Below are 11,417 nucleotides of genomic sequence, written 5' to 3'. Positions count from 1 at the left end.
CCTCCTTTCTGAACTTCCCTTTGCCTGTTCAGGTGGCTGTCCGGCTCCGTCCAGTCTTTCAGCTCTAATGTGAACAATGTGGTTACTCCCTACCCACCCACTGGCTTCCTGCTCCCAGAATACCCTCCTCCACCCATTTCTGCATATCACATTTTACTCCAATCCTTCTCAGCTCAAATGACCCCTTCCCCACACAGCCTTCTCCAGTCCCCAACCAGAGCAGTACAGTCACAAGTGCAGATTCCAGAACGTGTGGAGCTCAGTGGGAGGACTAGAGAAAGTGAGATTCTGAACAGAGTCTGGAAGGATTGGTGAATTTGGGCAGGTGAGCCAGAAAATGGAGAACATTCCAGGGAGAACAACCCCCAAGAAAACAACTCCATACAATATTATAACATGTTATAAATATTTATAAAATAAATATTGGCTGTAATTTTCTGGCCAACCATATTGGAACTAGAAATTTTTTCTTTCAAAGGCACATTTTCTTCAGTATGTCAACTTTTTTAAAATCATGGAAGTGGAGATTATATTTTAAAGCACACTAGGTTTGTTCTTGCTCTCAAGTAATTTATGACATCACATGTTTTAGACTAAACTGAAAATTATAAAGCAGTATCTTCAGAATTGGTGGTAGCAGGAAAGTTGATAACGGACATAAAAAGAAACATAGAAGAGAAAATCATATACTTATTCGGATATTTTGCCCTTGAATACAAACTAATTTGAAATTATCCAAAATAGCTAGAATATCAATAGCCAAAATAGCTAGAAAATAAAATGAGTAGGAAATTGTGAAATTTATTTTGCAAGTAAACTATGATGCATGGAACTGTTTTTATCTATATAGTGCCTTAAAGGAATTTCATTCTCTCAGTTTGATTTGTTTTCCAGTTGGACTGTTCTGATTTTTTGTTTTCTACTTTTATTGATGAATGGAATAAAGACATGGCTGAAACAGTTAAACCTGAGAGATGCAACTTGGGGATTAAATAATCAGGTTAATGTGAATCGTTTTAATGCGGGATTGTGGTTGTCGTTAGGAGTTTCCACAGCATTTTTCCTTTGTATCTATTAGGGGAAAAAATACACAACAATTTAGAATAATTTCTAAATTAAAAAAATCTGCTGCATACCAGTATCAGCAGTATACACAAGAATACTTTTCTTTCTTAACTCATTCTGATGTCTATGTTGGGGCCATGGGTCTCTTCAGCAAGTATCTTTTAGGCAGTTAAATGCCAACTGGAATAATTTGGCCTGTTCTAAATTTGGCATGTGTTGAGTGAAAAGTGCCAAAAAATATTCTGATAGTCATATTTGTAAACTGCTTTGGAAATAAAAGGTTTAGGTAACTCACTGAGTGAACCATTCTTTTGGCAAATGCCAAAGAGACAATGCTTTCATTGTTCTTTCTTGATTTTTTAATTTCAGGTGTATCCTTTGGTGTTTTTTGTTTTGTTATCTTTCATTCTCTTAATTATATATATAATAATATATTAGTAGGAAAACAATAATAACAAATTTGTGAGATGTGTAGAATTGTTTCCTCTTTTCGTAGTTCGACTTATTTTTATGTTAGAAGAGGACTTTTAAAAAATAATTGTTAGATGCACTGTTATTTTGAGGACTTCTAAATAAATCTCAAGAAAAGTGCTAGGCAGAGGTGAGAAACAGTAAGGAATATTAACTCTTAGCACTATGGAGACTATAACATAAGCCACCATGGGGTGTTCAGTTTTATAATATCCTACTGTATCCTCTTCTTTTTTGCATATTCACACAAAAGACTTTAATGCTTTTCAAACCAACCTCGACAGCTTCCTGGATTTGTGATCATTTCTAAGGAAAAAAGAGAACATGACATATGTTTTTCTCAGTATACAAGGTAATAGAATGGGGTTATTGTAAACAGGAAGGAGAAGCCCATATTGCTGGTACAGAGGAAGCTGCTGGCTAGAGGAAAGGACGCCACATCGGGCGTGGAGGAGTATGAAGATGGTGTTTACGTTAGCGTTGAGCCTCTGCAGGAAAGAAGTTGAGAACCAGCTCCAGTAGTACCAGAAACCATGGAGCCATAAATTTCCTACGATTTACATGTCCTTAAGAGGCAGGATTTCTGTTAAATCCTCTTGCTAAAGACAAATGTTTTTCTCCTTACTAGAACTCCACGGAGAACTATTTGGCATTTGGGAGGTAACATATGTTAATTCAGTTTATCCAAGTGCTGAACTAGATGTTAAAATTAATATTTATGCTTCACTTTCTGACTCTAAACCATAAAATCCATGAGGCAAATAATAAAAAAGCTGCTTTCAAGAATCATATAAATGTTACCCAACAACTTCAGTTGGTTCTTTGGAGAAGTGCGCTGCAAGTAGACAGTTGACGGGTTCTGGCCCTGACCGTTCTGTGTTTGTGAGGGCCTGATTTTCCTGCTTTGATCTCTGCTTTATCACCAAGGTTAGAATGGAATGCCTGACCTCAGGCAAGTGGCGTGACATCTCAGAACCTTATCAGAGTGTGAGATGAGGGTCTAGGTTTAGCTCTTCAGGTTTCAAAGTGTTCCATACCTCATGGATATCCATTATAAGTTAAAACGTAAAAAAACAAAAATGCAACACACATTTAATTGTTAAAGCATTAATAAATGCAACTCAAATTCATCATGTGATATACTTTAACATACTGGAGACCATTACTTCTTCTTAACTCACACTGCCAGGTTTTTCTGTGCAGTGCTTGGGTCAAACCTCACCTGCTAGAAAGTGAGCACCATGCATCTTGCCTATGTATTTTGTCTGATTGGTCCCATCTGCATCCCTATTGACCAGTACCAGATAGAGGTATGTTTAATAAATGAATGCAAATGAATGATTTTAAGCCTTTTGAAAAAGTATACTTGAAAGTTTGTAATGTGGCACTGGTCTTCTCTCTCTTTCTCTCTCTCTCTGTCTCTCAATTTGAGTTTCTGTAATTCACTCCTTTAAAATTGTATCTGGGAATACAGTTTCATACCATCAGTGTGCTGTGTCCCATTAAGTCCCAGGCTAGGCTAGGGCATTTCTATCCATTTCACGCTGTCCTCATTGTAAAATAGGCATGTGTATGGTAGGTAACTTTTTGTGTGTGTGCAGCCTTTCAAATAAAGCTTCATCTGCTAGACAGGCTTGGGCAGGTCCCCTCCTGGGAGGATGGGGGCCGGAGTGTCCTGGTTGAGAGAACTCACAAGTGAGAAGACATTTGGACTCCTGTCCGTCACCACCTTTGAACTTCCTGAAGTTTCATTCCCATGTTTTGTAAAAGCCATTGCTCCAAAGCAACATTCTCCCACTAGTAACCAGTCTAGGGTGTTTTTTTTTTTTTTTTTCCTGAAGATTCTGTCATCTTCTCCTCCTTGATTACAATGCTAAGAAGAGAGGAACAGACTTCAGTCCCCCTCACCATAATAACTTATCTCCTACTCTTCTATTTGTACTGATAGTCATAAACACTCCCATCAGTTTTGTGTTTGATACAAAATTAGCCTTAATCAACTGAATGCTCTCTGGCATTTGACACCACTCCCTGCTGATTTTTTTTTTAACTTAATTTTTTTTTTAGAGCAGTTTTAGGTTCACATCAAAGTTAAGAGAAGGGTACAGAGATTTCCCATATACCCTCTCCCCCCATACATACATAGCCCCTCCCCATTATCACCACCTGCCAGAGCTACTCGGTGATGCACTTGTTTTGTCTACAATTGACATTAATGTTTGGCAAACAGAAATAAGTCTTTCAAGGAAATATCTGGCTGGTTGCTGCTCTGATGTGTTTAGACCTGTGTGCACAATTTTCAGTTCTTGAGAGCAAGGCCCATCTCTGGCTTTGCTTACCTTTGTTTCCTCTTTAATGCAGGGTTTTCCAACCTTGGCACAATTAAAACGTTGGGCGAGATAACCCTTTGTCGTAGGGGGCTCTCCTACAGCGTTGTAGATCGTTGAGCAGCATCCCTGGCCTCAACCTACTAGATTCCAGTAGCAGCCCCCTTCTCCCAGCATGACAAGCAAAAATGTCTCCAGACACCGCCAAATGACCCTTGGGGAACAAAATTAACCCTGGATTGAAACCAGTGCTCTAGTACAGTGCCTGATACACAATAAGCCCGCCCTAAAATACTTGATAAATTAATAAATATATTTAAACCACAACTAGACATTTAATCATTGGATATTTCTGTTTCATGCCACCATTTCCTCTAAATTCTCTGAACTTACAACTTGAAATACCATAGGTATGCAATTGTTATCACTATCCTGTTGTCTTGCAGACAAAAGTTCTAAGGGTCTTAACTAGAATAGAGGTTTTAAGACACTTTGCTATTAAGATACGCTGAAATGTTACGTTTGAGGAATGAGTTTTCTAAAGGCCAAAGTATGTACAGTGTGTGTAGTTGAAGGTGTGTTTGTGTTTTTCAAAGTGTTGAGACATAAGAATGACATCAGCAAGATTAGGCCATCTGGGAAGCTGAGTGGGGCTGGTCAGTTGCTGGGGGAAGGGAAGGGCCTGGGAGAGATCCCAAATGGGGAAAGTGGAAGGGCCCAGAGAAGGACATGTGCTTGCCCCAGGGACTGCTTACAGAGTCCCTTGAGTAGATGGCATGAATTGATAAGCAGAGTGAAACTATTTCAGAGTTAATTTATACTTCTTGAAAGCTTTTGAAAATAACTTCATTGAGATGAAATAAGCGACATTATGTAATTGTCTTTTTTTCAGTGAAGAGGTTGTACATTAATACTTAAAATGTAATTTCTGGAATATTTTTATTTACAGGGAAGCAAGAATCATTATTCAAAAATAAGATAAAGTTTAAGAAGTGAAATCAATTTGGAAATGTCATAATGAAAATTTAATCACGATGCTTTTTTGTCTTCTTAAGGCAGATTTAAATGAATATAGTCAACTTAGTGTACTTTTTTTCGCAGCACAATTCCTTTGGGCTTCGATCCCTCTTTCTTAAAAGGTCGTTGCTTAACACAATTTAAGTTCCTACCATTAATGTCCCTTGCTGCAAACTACCGTTGTAAAATTTTGAGGAGAGAACTATAGTTTAAGTTTTGTGCTTTTTAAGAAAGATATCTTTGTTCTTTTATATCATTAATTATAAGAATGAAGAGGATATGAATATAATAGTAATATTTTTGTATTAAAGAAGTATTTGAATTTATTTAGAAACATTTTTATAGGTAGGCTATTTGTTATTTTAAATTTTTAATGTTTTTTCAATTATTATAAATACTGAAACTTAGACAGAATTTTCTAGGAGCTATAGCGAAGTTTGTTGTAGAGGCTGGGTGATTTTGAGTCCAGAGAGGCTGTTAGAAAATCATGGTAAGGATATTGAACAAGCTAATGTTATTCTGGACAACAAAATTGTGTAGTGTAATTATAGGCAGATATTTAGCGTATCACTTTAGAATGTTCATAATTTAAAGTTTCACAGAGCAATTTAATTTTGTTTTTCTTTTGAGAGAAGGATGCTACAGTGTTATCAATTCAAACGATCCCTAGATATGACAACTTTTTGTACAGGAGTTTATGATGTTTGTTCTTGCAGTTTTAGCTTTAACGGAAAGGAGAATAGTTTATAATTATGGGCAATTTTTAGTTTTCTTTTATGGTATATTATTTTACCCATTTGAAATATAGAATAAAAGGTAGTTCTTGAAACTTACTCCCAAACACAGAGTACATCCTGAGAACGTTGCAGTAAAGTGGGTCAGTTATATTTTGAGTTTTGTGTGCTGGTGTTATTGCATCTTTATGACACACTTTATACTTTGGGGATAATATTGTTGCCCTATAATTTTTATTATCTTAAAATCGGAAGTCTCTCTCTTCCCATTGTCTTAAGTAATATTGACGGTACAAAGAGAGTTTCACTTTGAGCTTTGGTACTTTTTCTTTTCTTTCCTGCTGTAGCCACATAGTTTTGAAATTTGGGCAAAATGCTCTGCAGAGCTACTTTATTTGAAAAATATTAATTAAAAAATTCCTATCCTTTGAGTGTGTTTTCACCTTTTTATCAAGTTTGTGTGTTGGGCCATAGGGAATGCTTTAGAACTGGGTTGCCTGACATGATAGCCACTAGACACGTTGGCTATTTCAATTTTAATTTTAATTAATGAAAATTAAATAAAATTAAACATTTAGTTCCTCAGTCACACTAGCTGCACTTCAAGGGTCCAATAGCCATATTAGACAGTGCAGATAGAGGACATTTTCACGGTCACAGATAGTTCTGTTGGGTACACCTCTCCAGGATGGGTGTTGGCAAACTGCAACCTGGGGGCTCATTCTGATCCACTGTTTGACTGGAATATAGCCATGACCACCTATTTATATATTGCCTATGGCTGCTTTCAGGCTATAACAGCAGAACTGAGTAGCTGGAACAGAGACCATGTAGCTCACAGAGCCCAAAATATTTTCTTTCTATCCCTTTATAAAATAAGATTGACTCCACTTTAGAGTATCCATATTTATAATGTAAAGGTTGTTTGAATAGCATAGTTATTTTATGTGTAGCATATATTAGTAATATTAAATGCCTTACATAAGGCAGATAATCATACTTCAAAGATGAGCCAGACCAGAAGAACAGGCAAGAATAGAGTATCAGGCCAAATCTCTTGATTACTAGTTGAGAACAGGCATCCACTAGTAGGGACAACTAGAAGGTACAGCCTTCTGTGATAGGTCAGACACTTTCCAGAATGGAGAGAATTAAGGAAGAATACGAGGGAAGACAACATGCAAGGTGTCAATCTACTCAGGGTGGGCAGGGCAAGTGGCAGAATTAATACACAGTAGCCATGAGACCCTTCAATGCTGCTGGCCCATTGTCACACTTGGACCCAGAGTCTGGTTGGGAGTAAGGGGTGGAATATGAAAAGAGCATGAGGGCAGTTAGAAGATAAAGTGAGGTGGGGGCGATATTTATCTAATATGTTAGATTTAAAAATCTTTCAATTAAACTTTTCCATTTAGACTTAAATAGAAATTGATTCAAAAATGTTTATTTCATTAATAAAGTACCTGGTTTCTAATGTTTGGTTGATTGTATCGCTTTAGAATTTTTATGGCCTTCTTTTATCTTCTAAACTATCCAAGAAATTTAGTCTCTTAGATGACATGTGAAATACTTAAATCCATTTTGTTTTACCACTTTACATACAATTTTTAAAAATTCTATTTTAAACCGTGGAGCTTTTCCATTTTGGTGGGACATAAGCTTCTTTTCTTTTTATTTTTTTAATAATTTATTTTTATTATTTATTTTTAAAATTTTGACTGTTGGGTCTTTGTGCGTGGGCTTTCTCTAGTTGCAGCAAGCAGGGGCTACTCTTTGTTGGGGTGCACAGGCTTCTTATTGTGGTGACTTCTCTTGTTGCAGAGCACAGGCTCTAGGTATGCGGGCTTCAGTAGTTGTGGCACGTGGGCTCAGTAGTTGTGGCTTGTGGGCTCTAGAGCGCAGGCTCAGCAGTTGTGGTGCACAGGCTTAATTGCTCCACGGCATGTGAGATCTTCCCGGACCAGGGCTCGAACCCGTGTCCCCTGCGTTGGCAGGCAGATTCTTAACCACTGCACCACCAGGGAAGTCCCTTGAGCTTATTTTCTATGTGAGTGTTTGGGTTATAGTTTTTATGGAAGCGAAATCATCATGATTTCAGTTGATTTCAACTTGTAAGTTGTAATGCAGTCTAATAAAAGTGAGCTTTTGGGCTTACCTGGTGGCGCAGTGGTTGAGAGTCCGCCTGCCGATGCAGGGGACACGGGTTCGTGCCCCAGTCCAGGAAGATCCCACATGCCACGGAGCGGCTAGGCCCGTGAGCCATGGCCGCTGAGCCTGCGCGTCCGAAGCCTGTGCTCCGCAACGAAAGAGACCACAACAGTGAGAGGCCCGCGTACCGCAAAAAAAAAAAAAGTGAGCTTTTGACCTTGGCCTAAGAGAACTGCCTTTGTTAGTCTTCCTTTGTTACTTACCCAGGTTTAAGCCAGCACAGTTTCTTAGTCATATTCCTTTGTTACTTTCCCAGGTTTAAGCCAGCACAGTTTCTTAGTCAAAGTGCCCTTGCTCTTCTTCAGCCAGAGCTACAGTGAGTGCCTTATAAAGGCTGACCCTCACTGGAGCAGATTATAATGTAGCACCAGAGCTAAATTTAGAGGGAAGCCAAGCCTCTACTCCAAATAGTAACAGCTAAACGATAGAGACTTTTGGTGAACAGAATATCTTCATTTAGTCTTTCAATACCAGTAGGTGAGTCTCTGTGTTTGTTTTATTTTGCATGTTGTGTGTGTCAAAATCTTTGCATACTTTTTTTATGTTTATGTGTTCTTTTATTATTTTCCCCATAGACTATATTGAGGTTGTGTAAAATAAGCCTGCATAACTGGGCTATGAAGAAACAAACTTTTGTATTTAGAACTAAAGAAAGTATAAACAGAGCTAAAGAATTTTTAAAATAGAGTAATTCTCTCCAGTGTAGGCTGTGTTTGGTAGTAATTCCCCATTAGCAGGAAAATAGAAACAAGGTGTAAAGGTAGAGTTAATTAGGGAATTCTATATGTTTATATTCTAGACGTTAAAATAAGTCTTCTAGAGGGGGCTCCCACTTTAAAAATATTTTTAAATTCTAAAATAAAAACATCTTTGGCAAAAAAAGAAACTCCTTCCTTGCTTGTTCACCTCCTGGAGGAGTTTCAGGCTCTATTTTTGGTTTTGTATCTCAGTAGGAGACCCAAACTCTTTAACAGGTATTTTTCTTCGCTAACACAAGAAAATATTTTGTATGGTATTTCGGTATTTGTTGTGTTTTGGGAGGTGTGGAAACATTAAGAAGAACACACACACACACACACACACACACACACACGTATATTCATTACTTGTGCTCCAATGGAAATGTTTGCTGGTATAGAGTGAATCTGTTGAAAATTCCAACAGGGAAAATTCTGAATGAAAGAGTTTTGCAGTGAATATAAATAATGCATTAGAAACTCTATTTCCAACATCTTGCAAATGAAATGAGATTTCATTGATTAAAGTTATTGCTTTTGTAGTTATTTCACTGTGCAGCTGCTGCCCCATACACATACAGCAATCATTCCCTTCTCTATACTGGTTAGCTAGGTGTGTCCCGCTGTTGTTTCACCTGTCACATTGTACTGTGGATGTTTGTGTTTTATCTCTGCTGGGCTCTGTGTTCCTTGAGGGCTTGGAATCCGGCTTAGTCACCTTTATATCTCCAAGCAGGATGTAGTAAGCTCACTTTATAGGATTGATAAAAATTCTCTCTACTGAAACCATAAAAGAAATTACTTTTGGGCTTTGTTACTTTATTTAAAACATTTTTTTTAGTTTCACTTTAAAAATGGTGATTCAAGTTTTCAATGATAAACAGATTGATTTCTATGTGAAAATAGAAGTTTCTCTTTTTTCATGGGGTTGGAAGAAAGTTTTAGTATATAAATTGAATAATAATTTTTCCACATTCTTGAGGATTTTTTTAAATTTTTGAGATATAATTAGTGGTATAAGTAATGGAGAAAATCTAGACACTTTCAAATCACAATTTTAAAAATCTTTGAAAGATAATTAAATCATTTGCTTGACATTCTCTTAATCGTTTGGTCCTCATAATTTAGGCAATCTAGACATATTTTCAGATTGTAATATTTATGACAGCAAGGTTATTCTCAGTTTGTAAAAGGTCTTTTAGAGCAGATTTTTCACTTTTTTAAAAGATCATTTTTGATATTTTTAATTATATATTAAATCCAATAGGAGAATTTAAAATACCCAAATACTCATCCTTTGAGGTTAAGCAAACAAATGAAAAGCTTACTAACAGTTTCTTGTATCGTTCTTAAATGTTCCTTGCCTAGAAAAGGAAATATTACATGTACCCCCGTTTTTAACCGAAAAATTATGCTTTACACTCTTTCATTCAACTTGCTTTTTTCCTTTAACAATTTTACTTGAACATCTTTCCATATCAGTGCAACAGCTTATTTGACAATTATTTATTAAATTTAAATGCTTACTCTCAGTATTGTTTTAGGTGCTAAAGATACAGTATTGAGTAAAACCTACAAAATCCCTACCCACGTGGATGTTGCTCTTGGGGGAAATAGACCATGGCAAACAGATGCTAATGAAATGACAGGGTCTGCTGTGAGCTATGAAGAGAAATAGAGCTAGATGAGAGGGAGATAGAGAGAAGGAACCTTGTTAGTCAGGGTGGTCTGGGAAAGTCTCTGAAATGGAGGCATTTGAGTGAGTGCAGAGAGTTAAAGCCATGTGAATGGCTTCCCTGGCCCACTGGAAGAAGCAAAGAGGGCAATGTGGCTGGAGCAGTGAATGATGGGACGAGGTATATGTAGGAAACATAATCAGAGAGGTAGCCAGGGCCATATGTAGTACATTGGATATAATTTATTTTGTAAAGCTTCATAGTTCCATTTGATGGCTTATTATAACTTATTGAACTAGATAGGTTTATGAGTATTCAACTTCCATTTTTTTATGCATCCAACAATGTTGCAGCTAAATCCTTTTATATATACACATACACGTATATTTGCATACTCGTGTGGGTATAAATTGTAAAGGGAAAGTTATACAAATTCCTTGTAAAGGAATTGCTGGACCATAGGTTATGCACATGTAAATATTTATAGATATTCACCAAATGCTTCCCAAAAGTATTGCATGGAGTTTATCCTTTATATCAAAGTTTATGTCTGTGGTTATTTTCCTTGTGTCTTTTGTCCACACTAGATCTTAAAGTTTTGCTAGTTCAGTAGTTACAATTATCTCATTTTTAAAAGTATATTTAGTATGGGTGAAGTCAAACATATACTTATTAGCTATATATTCTATGAACTGCTTATTCGAAGTGCCTAATCTTATTTTCTTTGTTTTCAGAAATTTTATGAATAAGCATCAGAAGCCAGTGCTAACAGGCCAGCGGTTCAAAACTCGGAAAAGGGGTAGGTAGTGTTGTGTGTTTGTGTGTGTGTGGCGGGGACAGGGTTGGGGGAAATGTGTGTCTCAAGTTCTAATCAAAATATAAGGTTGGTGAATGTCACGTTTAACAATACACCAGCCAGTTATTTTACTAGCAAAAGCGAGTTTCTTCGGGAAGAGCCCAGAGGAATTGCAGTTCGGGGTATGTGAACAATGGGGCAAGTCAGAGAACAAGGAAGAGGAACTTGCTATTATAGGGAAAAGAGGAGAGTTGAGAGGAGCTATAATAACCCAACAGTCCATGTGAGGAAGCTGGGAGTCCAGAGTATGGAGGCTACTCATAGGTTGGTCTGGTACATTCTCTGATTGGCTGGGCTGTGGTTAGGTGGAGAGAAGTTCTCTGCTT

The 11,417-nt window shown here is 37.1% G+C and overlaps 1 protein-coding gene across 4 annotated transcripts in view; it reads left to right on the top strand.

The window, feature by feature from the left end:
- Window positions 1-11,417, top strand: part of BZW2 (basic leucine zipper and W2 domains 2) — a 60,041-nt gene that overhangs the window by 8,618 nt on the left and 40,006 nt on the right. For all 4 annotated transcript variants that reach the window (XM_024766984.1, XM_024766986.1, XM_024766988.1 and 1 more), the window contains one exon: window positions 10,970-11,034. In XM_024766984.1, coding sequence (XP_024622752.1) covers window positions 10,970-11,034 — 65 coding nt within the window. The remainder of the gene's footprint in view (window positions 1-10,969; window positions 11,035-11,417) is intronic.

Source organism: Neophocaena asiaeorientalis, unplaced genomic scaffold (genome assembly GCF_003031525.2).
Source record: "Neophocaena asiaeorientalis asiaeorientalis breed wild unplaced genomic scaffold, Neophocaena_asiaeorientalis_V1.1 scaffold70, whole genome shotgun sequence".
Taxonomy (NCBI): Eukaryota; Metazoa; Chordata; class Mammalia; order Artiodactyla; family Phocoenidae; genus Neophocaena; species Neophocaena asiaeorientalis.
The sequence above is the reverse complement of the archived record's forward strand: the minus strand, read 5'-3'. Positions and strand labels throughout refer to the sequence as shown.